We start from the raw sequence: 16,679 nt of genomic DNA on the forward strand, positions 1-16,679 counted from the left end.
ATCCCATGTCCATCTGTACCCCTGTAGCCCATTTGTAACCCATATGGGCCCCAGATAAGAAGCCCCTTTAGATCCCATGTCCATCTGTACCCCTGTAGCCCATTTGTAACCCATATGGGCCCCAGATAAGAAGCCCCTTTTGAGCCCATGTCCATCTGTACCCCTGTAGCCCATTTGTAACCCATATGGGCCCCAGATAAGAAGCCCCTTTAGATCCCATGTCCATCTGTACCCCTGTAGCCCATTTGTAACCCATATGGGCCCCAGATAAGAAGCCCCTTTTGAGCCCATGTCCATCTGTACCCCTGTAGCCCATTTGTAACCCATATGGGCCCCAGATAAGAAGCCCCTTTTGAGCCCATGTCCACTCTGTACCCCTGTAGCCCATTTGTAACCCATATGGGCCCCAGATAAGAAGCCCCTTTTGAGCCCATGTCCACTCTGTACCCCTGTCGCCCATTTGTAACCCATATGGGCCCCAGATAAGAAGCCCATTTTGAGCCCATGCCCACTCTGTACCCCTGTTGCCCATTTGTAACCCATATGGGCCCCACATAAACGTGTTGGCTGGGACATGTTGTGTCAGTTTTAACACATGTAGTGTGTGTGCTCAGGGACAACACATGTTGTGTCAGTTTTAACACATGTAGTGTGTGTGCTCAGGGACAACACATGTTGTGTAGATTTTAACACATGTAGTGTGTGTGCTCAGGGACAACACATGTTGTGTAGATTTTAACACATGTAGTGTGTGTGCTCAGGGACAACACATGTTGTGTAGATTTTAACACATGTAGTGTGTGTGCTCAGGGACAACACATGTTGTGTAGATTTTAACACATGTTGTGTAGATTTTAACACATGTAGTGTGTGCTCAGGGACAACACATGTTGTGTAGATTTTAACACATGTAGTGTGTGTGCTCAGGGACAACACATGTTGTGTCAGTTTTAACACATGTAGTGTGTGTGCTCAGGGACAACACATGTTGTGTAGATTTTAACACATGTAGTGTGTGTGCTCAGGGACAACACATGTTGTGTAGATTTTAACACATGTAGTGTGTGTGCTCAGGGACAACACATGTTGTGTCAGTTTTAACACATGTAGTGTGTGTGCTCAGGGACAACACATGTTGTGTAGATTTTAACACATGTAGTGTGTGTGCACAGGGACAACACATGTTGTGTAGATTTTAACACATGTAGTGTGTGTGCTCAGGGACAACACATGTGTCAGTTTTAACACATGTAGTGTGTGTGCTCAGGGACAACACATGTTGTGTAGATTTTAACACATGTAGTGTGTGTGCTCAGGGACAACACATGTTGTGTAGATTTTAACACATGTAGTGTGTGTGCTCAGGGACAACACATGTTGTGTAGATTTTAACACATGTAGTGTGTGTGCTCAGGGACAACACATGTTGTGTCAGTTTTAACACATGTAGTGTGTGTGCTCAGGGACAACACATGTTGTGTCAGTTTTAACACATGTAGTGTGTGTGCTCAGGGACAACACATGTTGTGTAGATTTTAACACATGTAGTGTGTGTGCTCAGGGACAACACATGTTGTGTAGATTTTAACACATGTAGTGTGTGTGCTCAGGGACAACACATGTTGTGTCAGTTTTAACACATGTAGTGTGTGTGCTCAGGGACAACACATGTTGTGTCAGTTTTAACACATGTAGTGTGTGTGCTCAGGGACAACACATGTTGTGTGTGTGCTCAGGGACAACACATGTTGTGTAGATTTTAACACATGTAGTGTGTGTGCTCAGGGACAACACATGTTGTGTAGATTTTAACACATGTAGTGTGTGTGCTCAGGGACAACACATGTTGTGTCAGTTTTAACACATGTAGTGTGTGTGCTCAGGGACAACACATGTGTCAGTTTTAACACATGTAGTGTGTGTGCTCAGGGACAACACATGTTGTGTAGATTTTAACACATGTAGTGTGTGTGCTCAGGGACAACACATGTTGTGTAGATTTTAACACATGTAGTGTGTGTGCTCAGGGACAACACATGTTGTGTAGATTTTAACACATGTAGTGTGTGTGCTCAGGGACAACACATGTTGTGTCAGTTTTAACACATGTAGTGTGTGTGCTCAGGGACAACACATGTTGTGTCAGTTTTAACACATGTAGTGTGTGTGCTCAGGGACAACACATGTTGTGTGTGTGCTCAGGGACAACACATGTTGTGTAGATTTTAACACATGTAGTGTGTGTGCTCAGGGACAACACATGTTGTGTAGATTTCAACACATGTAGTGTGTGTGCTCAGGGACAACACATGTTGTGTAGATTTTAACACATGTAGTGTGTGTGCTCAGGGACAACACATGTTGTGTCAGTTTTAACACATGTAGTGTGTGTGCTCAGGGACAACACATGTTGTGTCAGTTTTAACACATGTAGTGTGTGTGCTCAGGGACAACACATGTTGTGTAGATTTTAACACATGTAGTGTGTGTGCTCAGGGACAACACATGTTGTGTAGATTTCAACACATGTAGTGTGTGTGCTCAGGGACAACACATGTTGTGTCAGTTTTAACACATGTAGTGTGTGTGCTCAGGGACAACACATGTTGTGTAGATTTTAACACATGTAGTGTGTGTGCACAGGGACAACACATGTTGTGTCAGTTTTAACACATGTAGTGTGTGTGCTCAGGGACAACACATGTTGTGTCAGTTTTAACACATGTAGTGTGTGTGCTAAGGGACAACACATGTTGTGTAGATTTTAACACATGTAGTGTGTGTGCTCAGGGACAACACATGTTGTGTAGATTTTAACACATGTAGTGTGTGTGCTCAGGGACAACACATGTTGTGTCAGTTTTAACACATGTAGTGTGTGTGCTCAGGGACAACACATGTTGTGTAGATTTTAACACATGTAGTGTGTGTGCTCAGGGACAACACATGTTGTGTAGATTTCAACACATGTAGTGTGTGTGCTCAGGGACAACACATGTTGTGTAGATTTTAACACATGTAGTGTGTGTGCTCAGGGACAACACATGTTGTGTAGATTTCAACACATGTTGTGTGTGTGCTCAGGGACAACACATGTTGTGTAGATTTTAACACATGTAGTGTGTGTGCTCAGGGACAACACATGTTGTGTAGATTTCAACACATGTAGTGTGTGTGCTCAGGGACAACACATGTTGTGTAGATTTTAACACATGTAGTGTGTGTGCTCAGGGACAACACATGTTGTGTCAGTTTTAACACATGTAGTGTGTGTGCTCAGGGACAACACATGTTGTGTCAGTTTCAACACATGTTGTGTGTGTGCTCAGGGACAACACATGTTGTGTAGATTTTAACACATGTAGTGTGTGTGCTCAGGGACAACACATGTTGTGTAGATTTCAACACATGTAGTGTGTGTGCTCAGGGACAACACATGTTGTGTCAGTTTTAACACATGTAGTGTGTGTGCTCAGGGACAACACATGTTGTGTAGATTTTAACACATGTAGTGTGTGTGCACAGGGACAACACATGTTGTGTCAGTTTTAACACATGTAGTGTGTGTGCTCAGGGACAACACATGTTGTGTCAGTTTTAACACATGTAGTGTGTGTGCTAAGGGACAACACATGTTGTGTAGATTTTAACACATGTAGTGTGTGTGCTCAGGGACAACACATGTTGTGTAGATTTTAACACATGTAGTGTGTGTGCTCAGGGACAACACATGTTGTGTCAGTTTTAACACATGTAGTGTGTGTGCTCAGGGACAACACATGTTGTGTAGATTTTAACACATGTAGTGTGTGTGCTCAGGGACAACACATGTTGTGTAGATTTTAACACATGTAGTGTGTGTGCTCAGGGACAACACATGTTGTGTCAGTTTTAACACATGTAGTGTGTGTGCTCAGGGACAACACATGTTGTGTAGATTTTAACACATGTAGTGTGTGTGCTCAGGGACAACACATGTTGTGTCAGTTTTAACACATGTAGTGTGTGTGCTCAGGGACAACAGTTGTGTCAAATTTAACTCACAACCTGTGTCGATTCTTAACACATCTCTGTGTTTATAAGGACTACACATTTTGTATTACCTTTAACACAACTAATGTGTTATTCTTCTTACACAGAAGTGTGTTGAAACCTTTTACACACTAATGTGTTATAGTTACACAACTTGTATCAGATCTGTGTCATGTGACTGTAGTCGTGTGTATTTATTTGCCAGAGTTACTTCCTGTGTTTTTACAACTGAGTGTTTGGACGAAAACTGAAACGTCTTGTTAACTTGTGTTTATGGAGTCCAGTGACGTTTAATAAAGAGTTGTTTGAACATTTGGATGTTTTAGACATCATGAATCTACATAGACAAGCTCTTATTGAGAATTAACTGAGGTTTAGATGTTGATGTTTCACTGAATGTTTTATTTGAAGTCACCAGAATCGTGATTAATGGCTCCTTTATTTGAGCTCTTGACCCTTTACTCTTCTTTTAGAGTTTCTCTGGCTGCTTTAACTGTATTTTAATCAAATACATTTGTTATGGCGAGTGATGTTTCTTGATGATATCATAATTAACAAGTGCAGATCTGATCAGGTTTATGAGTAAATGGGTGGAGCGCATTTAATTTATGTATACATGTGCTGTTAATTATAACAATCTTGTGACACTACATCATGCTGTCCAGTAGTGCAGAATAATAAAATAAATGTTTCCTGAAAATTTTAATCTGTAGCAGAAACTAGTCAAACACAGACCTCAAGAATCAGCGTATGAATCTCAACAATGGTGACAAACGAAAAGCTTCATGCAGCAATGCATGCTGGGAGTCATGGATGAGATTTGTACTATGGTGGCACCCAGCATGCATTGCTGCATGAAGCATTTTGTTTGTCACCATTGTTGAGATTCATACGCTGATTCTTGATGTCTGTTTGATACCTTAGACTGTAAGATTCTGAATGAACTGTGTATTTATTAATTAATTTTAAGCTAATTGCATTATGCTAATCTATTATGTATTACACTCATCTTTCAAATATTAAACTCTTTCTGAGCTTCAGCTGAACAATTTTACATGTTCATGATGATAATATTATCATCTGAGCATATTTTTCTCATATTTATTTCTGCTGTTTCAAATGTGTTAAATTAAAAACACATTTACAGCAATCAGAGAAAACTAATGTTAAAGAGTCAAGGGTCAAGAGCCCAAATAAAGCTAACACTAATCACGATTCTGGTGACTTTAAATGAAAAATTCAATGAATCGTCAACACCAAAACCTGTTAATTCTCAATAAGAGCTTTTGTAGAGTCTGACAGAAATAAAGTTAATCTGGTTATTAATAACAAGTGAAAGCAGCATTTGAAAAAGACAATGAAAAGAGGTATGGTGTGATTGGCTGCAAAAAAAACAACCGTTAATCTTTAAGTTTTCATGAATTAAGATTTAATTTATTTATTTGAATAAATTACTTTATTTATTTTAGAGCATTTTATGGGATACCATATAAAATATACCTATATATTTTTTTCATAAAAACTGCCCTCCACCCAGTGCTATTCTATCCAGAGTTACATTTTAACACACATTGTGTCAAAATGCCATCAACACATCTTGTGTGTTGTTTTTTAATACATCTCTTTTTAGAGTGTTTCCAGTGTTACATTTTAACACACATTGTGTGTTAAAAATCTACACAACATGTGTCAAAATGCCATCAACACATCTTGTGTGTTGTTCTTTTTAGAGTGTGTGTGTGTGTGTGTGTGTGTGTGTGTGTGTGTGCGATTCAGGATGATAAAAACAACAATAACAACAACAGAAAAAGACCAAAATGGACAACAAAGATTAACATCTATTGTAAAATCATTTCATTTAATGCAGATAATAGTGCCTGTACTTTAATGCAACATTTTCTCAAAAAAATTATAATACATTGTTGAAGTAGGCCTATAATATAGGCTATGTGACTTGTCGTGTTATCTCGACAAAACTGTATGCATCACGGTAGTCATTATCATTTTCGGGTGTTACATGTCCATATGCAACTCTCATGAATTTAAATTTGAAATTTACTTGAAGGATAACCCCTTGAGATGCACCATCTCGTTTTCGAGGGGGTCCTTAGAACAAGCACGAATACAGACAACAGATTACATTGTATAACACATAATACTTAACTTTCATACCAACATTTAGCTCTCCATAACTATCTCCTCACATACCAGCCCTCTAAGTACATTGATACAATAAGTATACAGTTATCACACATAACATGCAGGTCCAGTGCCGTTCAGTATAATGAAGATCACATGATATTTGAAAGTGGGTATAATCAAAAGCAAGAGCATGTATTCTGCAAATGATCATGTAGTAATGGCCTAAAGAGATTAACCGAGGTAATGGATCTGATTGCACTTGGTAAATTGTTCCAATCTGATGGAGCTTTAAATTTGAATGCCCGACGACCTACTTCTTTATTAATTTTGGGAACGTAAAAAAATAAATGATCGGTGTGCCTTAAATTATATGAAGAGCGAAATGGAATTAGATATTGTTTTAGATACAGAGGATAATTTAAGTGATAACATTTAAAAATAAACTGAAGCCAGTGAAAATGCCTTCTTTAATTTAATGATAGCCAATTTAATAATTCATACATTTGGCAAGTGGTGCATTTTGTATGGACACCTCAGTACAAATCTGCAAAGACTATTATAAACAACATTGAGAGGACGAAGATTTGTATCAGAGGTGTTCTAGTAGATTATATCGGCATAGTTAAGGATTGGAAGTATTAACTGAGTAATAATTTTTTTTCTAACCTGAAGGGTAAAACAATTAATAGAGGAATAAAGTATTCTAAGTCGATATGATATTTTCTTAATAACTGAGTCAATATGTGATCTAAATGACAATTGAGAATCAAGCAGAAGACCTAAATATTTAAACTCATCAACTTTTAACACTGGAGTTCCATCTATAAAATTAATTGAGTAGTCAGTTGGTAGTGAGATTTGTTTTGTATTAAACAACGTATAATAAGACTTCTTTTTGTTTAGCAGAAGTTTGTTATAAGTAAACCAATTTTGAACTACGTCAAAATCAGACTGCAGTTGTAACGGTCACCAGCTGGAGTGCCCTTGAGAGCCACCAGAGGGCACTCCACACCGGACTTATTATATTCACTCACAGACTACATTTCCCATCCTGCATCTACCTGGACTGATTACTTCATACACCTGCACTGCATTATACACCTGCACTGTTTCTGATTACAGTCACACCTGATCCTCATTCTATGGACTATTTATGTCACACACATTCTCACCCCCAGTGCGAAGTCTTGTTTTACTGTTGTGAACTTTTCTGAGCGTTTATTCCTGTGACTGCCTGTTTGTATTTTTGACCTTGCCCGTTTCTGGATTTCTCCCTGTCTGCTGCCTGCCTACGTTACCTCTGCTTTGATCTCTGACTCTGATTGTTTGCTGCCTGCCCTGATCTTCTGCCTGGTATTATACTACGATTTAGTCCTGTCTTCACTGCTGTATCTGCTGGTTCTGACCATTGCCTGTTTGACCACTCTTATTAATAAATCAAGCTGCAAATGGATCCCTCTGAGTCTTCCAATTCATAACAGCAGTGATCGCTGAATGTAAGAAATATCAGAGCTAGAAAAATAAATAACAGTATCATCCGCATATTACTGAATTTGACAATTAGCTTTTAACGCTTACAAAACTAAAAAAAAAACATGTATGTTCTTTAATGTTTGATTATAATTTTACCGTCTTCACATAGGGATGGGAAATGATACGATTTTATCAATAATAATAATGTCACTGACGATTCTGATTATCGATCCGATTTTTTATCGATTCTCTTATCGATTCTTGATAGCACTGTGTGGAAAATTGTAGTCATATGCTTTTCAAAAAAAACAAGGGGTTTATTTATTTTAAAGCTTAAGCTTGAGTAAGCAAACTGTACTTTTTATGTAGCCTAATTTATGTAATAAATAGAACCTTATTGTAAAGTGTTACTGATTCATACGTCTCCTGAGTTCACTGTTGGAAAGATCAGTTGTTTTTGACCATTCATTAAAATGAATCGTTCAAAGGAGTCATTAGTTTGTGAATTGGACGTGTCGTGCACGTTGTGTGATTATCCCAGCAGTTAGGACATGGACATCCAAGATTTGTGTCAACACAGAAAACATTTAATCACTGGATAGTTTTTTTCGTTTAAAGTGCTGTTTTATGTCAGCTAAATGTCTGGGATGCTTTTCAAAAGAAGATAAGGCAACAACTTATTTAGCACAATTCACATCCAGCGGTAATTAAGAAAAAAAAAATCTCCGAATGCTCCACATGAAACGTTGGTCTTCCGACCTTTTACCACCGTGTCGATTTATTTTGATTAATATGTGCGAGGGAGAGAGAGCAAGACAGCGCTTAGTTTGGAGATGGTGAAGTTCCTTGTTCACACTTTCGCCTGGCTCCGAAGAGAGAGAGTGTGCGCACGCAACCGAGTCTCTCTGCTCATTCTTTCAGTTAAACATGCTGTGACTCTGTCACAAGCGCAGCAGTTCATCTACATTACTCACCGATCAAATAAGACTTTGGCAGGACAAAAATTCACTTTGGCGGGCGCTAAAACTCCCTTAAGAGTCGTTAGGTCATTAATCGGACTGGTTTTGTTTCATTAATCGTAACGTAAATTTAGCTGCAGCTAAGTGCCTTTGTGCGACCCACCTTTTCTCACTGTGTGACCCACAGTTTGAAAACCACTGCTATAGATCACACAATACTCTTAGATCGACTACAAAATTACACTGGTGTTCAAGGACAAGCATTAAGCTGGTTTAGATCATACTTATCAGACCGCTACCATTTTGTCTATTTAAATGGAGAAAAATCGATCATAACTCCAGTAAACTATGGAGTGCCGCAGGGATCTGTGTTAGGCCCTCTGTTATTCTCAATATATATGCTGCCACTTGGAAATATTATAAGGAAACATGGAATTAGTTTCCATTGTTATGCTGATGACACTCAAATCTATATTTCATCACAGCCGGATGAAAACGCTAAATTATCCAAATTGACAGAGTGCGTTAAAGATATAAAAGATTGGATGACGCGCAATTTTCTTTTATTAAATCCAGACAAGACAGAGGTAATACTTATCGGTTCAAAAAACCGCCTACAAAACCTCTCACAATACAACTTTAATATAGTAGGATGTCCTGTTTCTTTATCCTCTACAGTAAAAGATCTGGGTGTTATACTAGACTGCAACCTGTCTTTTGAAAATCATATTTCATATGTTACAAGAACAGCCTTTTTTCACCTTAGAAACATTGCTAAGCTACGTAATATGCTATCAGTTTCTGATGCAGAAAAGTTAGTTCATGCGTTCATGACCTCGAGACTAGATTAGTGTAATGCTTTATTAGCCGGTTGTCCTGCATCCTCTATAAACAAGTTACAGTTAGTCCAAAATGCCGCCGCTAGAGTTCTTACTAGATCAAGAAATTATGATCATATAACACCGATTTTAACATCACTACATTGGTTACCTATAAAGTTCCGTATTAATTACAAGGTATTGCTAATGACTTATAAAGCCCTAAACGGCTTAGCTCCAGTCTATTTAACGGATCTTCTATCGCCCTACAATCCATCGCGCTCTTTAAGATCAATAAATTCGAGGCTTTTGGTCATACCTAGGATATCCAGATCCACCAAAGGAGGGAGGGCGTTTTCACATTTAGCTCCAAAACTCTGGAATAGCCTTCCTGATACTGTTCGTTGCTCAGACTCGCTCTCCCAGTTTAAAACTAGATTAAAGACGCATCTCTTCAGTCAGGCATTCATATAATATTTTTAATCTTACAGTTAAATCCGGTCTCTAGTTCATAAACGCCAGAGGAGAACTGGCCCCCGACTGAGCCTGGGTTCTCCCAAGGTTTTTTTTTTCTCCATTAGGTCACCTGATGGAGTTTTAGGTCACCGTCAGGTCACTTGATGGAGTTTTTCGGTTCCTTGCCACTGTTGCCTTTGGCTTGCTCAGTTGGGGATATTTTTGGGAATATTAATTTTTTTTTATCAATCAATAAATTCCACTAGAAACAAACCTTGTTGTATTATTTTAATTTAATACTGTGAAGCTGCTTTGATACAATTTGTATTGTGAAAAGCGCTATACAAATATACTTGACTTGACTTGACTTGACTTGACTTGTTCCAATGATGTTCTGTTCTAACCCTATGACTAAACCTTGAAGGGAAAATATATCACCTATGGGGTCAAAGCCTGTTCCCCAATGTTATCTGCTGAACCTTTTGCAAGAGGCATATATACCCATAGATATCATATAAAGGCTAGATGTCTCGTCCGTGCTGCTGGCCAATGGAGGTCGACGTCCGCACACGGCGGCCATCTTACCACAGGGTGCTCGCTCACTCATAACATGGTGCATGTACTTTTAAATAACCATAACTTGCTCAATTTTCTAACGATTTTCAAACGGTTTGGTTTGTTATAAACGTCAGAGATGTAGCTATGACACTACATACATATGAATAATTATAAAAATGGACTTCCATATGAAAGAATTATAGCCACGTTAATGACGTTTGTAAGAAACCAAACCGTTTGTAAATCCGTCAAGATTTCAGCGAGGATTTATGTGCGTGCTGATCACTCACCTTAATTCACAGAGCCCTGTGGTAAGATGGCCGCCGGTAATGCCGGAAGTGACTCCGCCTTAAGACATCTAGCCTTTATATGATATCTATGTATATACCCCTTCAGGTCTGTTGTGTCATGTACTGTAATTCATAATGCTACCTCTAGGGACATTGTGTTGGGAGAGGAAGGAGAAGCGGGTAAAAAACAAAGAGAGAAGAAGAAGTGTGTGCTTAGTGCTAACATGTGAAGTTACTGTTCAGAATAAAATGAGAAGTCTTGAAGATATACAGTGTCGTGCTTACTACTAATACAAGATCTAACAAATTGGCGATGAGGATACTACGTTTTGCATAACGTTACTGACTTTCAACCATGTATGTGCATGTCTCTGCACTGTCAGTGTTCCTGGCTTGCCCGGGAGAGCCTACCATGCCATTTGACATGTGGTTGCGCATGTTCAATAACTATCTAATGGTAATCAACGCAGTGGGCGATGCATGGCCTGAAGCTCGGAGGAGGGCTACATCACTTCACTGTCTAGGCGCAGAGGGTCAACGGATCTTTTATGCACTGCCAGACACCGGTGAGACATACAATTCCGCTGTTGATGCTTTAAAAAAACACTTCATGCCCAAAGTTAATGTTGTCGTGGAGCGGCATACATTCAGAAAAAGAGTACAAGCTTCACACGAAAACATACAACAGTACGTTGCTGCTTTACATGCACTCACCGTTAACTGTGACTTTGGTGATAAAGTGGATGATATGATTTGCGATCAATTGCTTGAACATTTGCACAGTGATGATATTAGACAGAGACTGTTACTCGAGCCGGACCTGACATTACAGAAAGCAACTACCCTTGCAACACAATTAGAAGCCGCGGCTGAGCACGCAAAGAGAATGACGGCCGACAGAGATGCTCCAGTGCGAGCAGTACAAGTCAAGCCACATCATGCGAGAGGGAAACACCATTCACGTCCGACGGCTGCCCCCGCTTCTTCGACCCGTAAGTCATGTTTCAGATGCGGTTCAGACAAACACCTAGCTAACTCAGCACAGTGCCCAGCTGCAAAGGTGTTTTGTAAATTATGCAACAAGAAGGGACATATTGCTCGTGTGTGCCGTTCAGCCCCAGCGAGTGATGTGCGCGAGGTGCAAGTGCATGACGTCACAGTGCTGTATCTAGAGAATTCTGCCGAAGTACCAAAGAAACTACATTGCAAAATGACTGTCAATACTCCTGCTTCACCTGGTACCACAGTACAATTCGTTGTGGATACAGGTTCTTCTGTGTCTATATTGCCTCTTCACATTTATAAACACCACTTCAGTGCAACACAATTATCAACACCTGCCATCCGTCTGGTGACTTATACACAGGAATACATACCTGTACTCGGATGCCTGCAAGCACAAGCGTGTGTATCGAATGCGTCAGCTGCTGCCACATTCTTCGTTGTGAATAAAGGGACTGCTTTGTTAGGCATGGACTTGATTTCTGCCCTAAAACTTCAAATAAAGGGTAATAATGTCTGCTCCTCGGTCATGGTCACCAATACCACATCCCTGACAGATACTGAAATAGGATGTGTAAAAAACTTTATCCACAAGGCAAAAATTGACCCCACAGTAAAACCTGTGCGTCAGAAATTGCGACACATACCTTTTGCAGTCCGAGCGTCTGTTTCAGCTGAATTAGATCATCTGCTGAGAGCAGGCATCATCGAACGTGTGGATGCTTCAGCCTGGGTGTCCCCCATCGTTGTCACTGGGAAGAAAACAGGTGGGATACGAATGTGTGCCGACTTAAGAGAAGTTAACAAAGCCGTCATTACTGACTGTTATCCATTACCACACATTGATGAAATGCTTACCAGCCTTAGGGGTGCTACAGTATTTTCTACTATTGATCTAGCTAATGCATACTATCAGCTTCCCCTGCATGAGGAGTGTAGAGATATTACACCTTTTATCACTCATGACGGCCTGTTCAGATTTTGCAGGGTTCCCTATGGCCTGGCGTCGGCACCTTCAGCTTTCCAAAAAATGATAGCCACCATCCTGGAGGGTGTACCAGGTGTCAAAAATTCCCTGGATGATGTTATCGTGTATGGAGAAACATCTGAGGAGCATGACTTGAACCTCAGTACTGTGTTGCAGAAATTGAAAGAGTCGGGGCTGGTGTTAAATGATAAAAAATGCAATTTCAAACAGACTTCACTGCGGTTTCTGGGCCATGTAATCAACGCTCATGGCATCCTACCTGATCGAGAGCATCTAGATGCTGTCCGTGAAGCTCCACCTCCATCTGATACAGCATCTCTGCAATCCTTCCTAGGATTAGTGTCCTGGTACTCAAAATTTCTTCCTGGGTTTGCGACAGTTGTTGCCCCAATGCGTGAGTACGCTAAAGAAAAAGGACAATTTTCTTGGACGCCTACTGCTCAAAGCAGTTTTGAGAACATTAAACAGATGCTTGTGTCCAGCCCGGCCCTTGCCATTTATGACCCCACACTTCATTCAGTCATTTCAACGGATGCCAGTGACTACGGGTTGGGTGCAGTGTTTGCCCAAGTGCAATCAGACGGAACAGAAAAACCAGTAGCTTTTGCTTCCCGCACGCTCACTGATGCTGAAAAAAAATATTCTATAGTGGAGAAGGAGGCTCTGGCATGTGTGTGGGCTACTGAAAAATGGCGAACGTACGTGTGGGGCCATCGCTTTACACTTTGCACAGATCACCAGGCACTCACCACCTTACTGACTACAAAAGGCATGGGGAGAGCCAGAATGCGGATTGCTCGGTGGGCAGCACGTCTGCTTTGTTTTAACTATGACGTTGTTTATCGGCCGGGTTCCCAGAACCACACAGCTGACTGCTTGTCTCGTCTTCCCATACTGGCACCTGCTGACTCCTCTGCTGATTTAGAGCCTGAAATAGTTGCATTAATTTCCTCAACATTATGTTCTCTTTCAGTGACTGATTTTGAAACTGCCTGTGCTGCTTGTCTTGAACTGGAAAAGCTGCGAAAGCAAATTACACATGGCTGGCCACCCTCCATCAAAGCGGTGAGTCAGGACATGATTCCATACTTCAGAGTGAGAGATGAACTCGCAGTGAAAGATGCTTTCATTTTCAGAGGAACAAGGTTGTTAGTTCCTGTAGCCCTGCGACACACTTTGATTTCCTTGGCACACTTGAGTCGCACCAGGGAGTAGTCCGCACAAAGCAGAGGTTGCGGGATCTTTACTGGTGGCCAAAGATGGACTCTCAGGTCCAGTCAACTATCGCTACATGCATTCCCTGCCAGTCCAATGACAAATCTGCTGTGACGCATCCAGCACCTTTGCAGCCAGTTCAGTTTCCTGAGGGTCCGTGGAAAAAACTGGGTCTGGATATAGTCGGACCGTTTGAAACAGCCACCCCAGGTTGCAGATATGCTATAACGCTCACAGACTACCATTACAAGTGGCCTGAGCTTGCATTTGCTAGCAGTGCAACTACTGAGGATGTTGTCAAATTTCTGAGTACGGTTTTTAGTCGTCATGGCAACCCAGAGTGTATCATTACGGACAATGGTACACAGTTCACCTCAACTGTCTTTGCTGAGTTTGTGAAGGAACGAGATATAAAACACATTCGTACACCTGTGTACTATCCTCCCTTTAACGGTGCTGTTGAAAGATTTCACCGTGCACTGAAAGGTTGCATCCAGACAGCCATTCAACACTCACAACCATGAAACAGAGCTGTTACAGAGTGGCTCCAGGTGTATCGGGCAACCCCTCACGCTACGACGGGTGTGTCACCATACGAGCTCTTATATGGGAGGAAGATGCGAACCAAGCTTAACATCCTGCCTTTACATGGGGAAGGCAAATGTGATCTTGCTGCTGTCCGTGAACATGTGAAAAAGAAACAGGACAAAATGAAATTATACACTGATCACAAACGCAGTGCTCGCAATCCTCTCTTTGGCGTGGGAGGGAAAGTGAGAATAAGGTGTCCCCGTGCAACCCCTAAGGGTCATCCTAGATTTTCTGCTCCTGTAAGAGTAGAAAAGAGAGTGGGATCCAACACATTCCTCCTCAGTGATGGAAAAAAGTGGAATGCTGATCACCTGGCATACTCGCCTGGATTGACTGACTGTGCCAGTAATACATTACAGCAAACACCCGACACTACACACAGTTCTGTGAAAGTCACGCGTATGAGACGGAAGCCTGTTTGGCATAAGGACTATGAGATACATTAAACAGGACTGTTCTACATCCAAGTTGCACAGGTGTAGCTCTCAATGAAAAAAATAAAAATAAATAACGGTTCTGAATGAGTTGATCGCTCTTTGGTTTACAAAAGTGTTTGAAGTAACAGTAAAGGAATGTTATTAAATATGTTCAAATGTCAACTGACTGCTTTTGCTGACCATTCATGTATTGATGTTATGAGTTACTAGTTAAAGTCCAACTGAAATCAAAATTGACCCTATCAACTTTGTGAGCGCATATTACTAGTCTTGTGGTGAACAATTAATCCGTGCAAGTTAATACACAGAAAAAAATAGTTTGCCGTCGTAATCTTTAATCAAAGTCTGAAAAGTTACTTCCGGTCTGGAATGGCGTTCCTTCTCTGATGACGTAGGTTTGACGGCTTGGTTTGGGAAACGCTTAACCACTCCCCTCAAACCGTTAGTCTGCTATGAGCGAGAGATGGAGAGGAGGAGAGCTAGAGTAAAACCCTGCCCTCTGTTCAATATTCCTTTTCATTGGGAAATACGTCACAACACTGGAGAAAAGTCGTTTGCAACTTCCGGTTCACGCAGACTTTAACAGAGATGTCACCGTTTACATGCATTGAATATAATGTACGGACTGTTACTGAATAGTTGTCTAGGTTGTCACAACTACTTTATTCAGAGTACATGTTTCCTTCCGTTTTTACAAAGAGAGGAAATGTTGTGTCATGTACTGTAATTCATAATGCTACCTCTAGGGACATTGTGTTGGGAGAGAAAGGAGAAGCGGGTAAAAAACAAAGAGAGAAGAAGAAGTGTGTGCTTAGTGCTAACATGTGAAGTTCCTGTTCAGAATAAAATGAGAAGTCTTGAAGATATACGGTTTCGTGCTTACTACTAATACAAGATCTAACAAGGTCCCAGCAAGTTTTCACCAAGATGGTAGGGTCCAGCAAACAATTTCGCCACTTTGCATACCTTGTTTATTCGTGTAGCCTGCCCTCCATAGAATAAATATGCACATGCTAATGCACATGCTAGCACTGACATGCAAACAAAAAATAAAAAATTGTAGTGCATTCAATGCATAGGATTTTATGCATATGTTTAATGTCTCTAATCATTAGAATGTTGATCTAGGGATTTCATTTGCATAAAAAAATAGAATTGTTTTCATAATATTACTGCATAATATTATTGTGTGAATTTGTTGGACATTGGAAAGTTTTACCAGTCAAATCTCAGTATGCATCGCATCCCAGACACAAGATTGTTTTTAAATGTTACTATACGTACATTTATTTCTGTATTTAAGATTTCAAATGTTTTTCTTAAATAAGGAATTTGTGAATTAGCATCAGTTACTTCACGGTAGATAAACAGAAAAACAGAAATGCTTAAAATGTGTCAGTATCAAAACAAACAAAGTAACTGATATGATTTTGGCAGATTAGCTCCTCCCACACTGGAATGATGCACCGCCCCCTGTAATCACATCATCAGTGAAGCTCCTCCCACAGCAATTCAACAATAAAAGCTGGAATATTCCCATCACCTACTGCACAAGTGAAGACGAGCAGCAAAGCATCAGGAGGAGCTGAAATCTGCAAAGACTGAGTTTATTAAAGAGGACAGTGAGAACACGAGAGATCCAGAATCCTGCAGAATGAAACACACTGAAGATACTGAAGAACAAAGAGGTTGGTGTTTATTCTTCATTCATTCATGAC

At 40.5% G+C, this 16,679-nt stretch overlaps 1 protein-coding gene across 3 annotated transcripts in view; it reads left to right on the top strand.

Moving 5' to 3' along the window:
* LOC307159676 (uncharacterized protein) overlaps nt 1-16,679 on the top strand; it is a 54,729-nt gene that overhangs the window by 25,085 nt on the left and 12,965 nt on the right. Inside the window, exons 1-2 of one of the 3 annotated variants that reach the window (XM_079873173.1) lie at nt 15,752-15,891; nt 16,399-16,649. The exons of 1 other annotated variant lie outside the window; for it this stretch is intronic. In XM_079873173.1, coding sequence (XP_079729299.1) covers nt 16,616-16,649 — 34 coding nt within the window. In that variant the 5' untranslated portion in view covers nt 15,752-15,891; nt 16,399-16,615. Of the gene's footprint in view, nt 1-15,751; nt 15,892-16,398; nt 16,650-16,679 lie in introns of those variants that run through there. One more of the 3 variants, XM_079873174.1, reaches the window with a different exon arrangement.

Source organism: Squalius cephalus (genome assembly GCF_949319135.1).
Source record: "Squalius cephalus genome assembly, chromosome: 1".
Classification (NCBI taxonomy): domain Eukaryota; kingdom Metazoa; phylum Chordata; class Actinopteri; order Cypriniformes; family Leuciscidae; genus Squalius; species Squalius cephalus.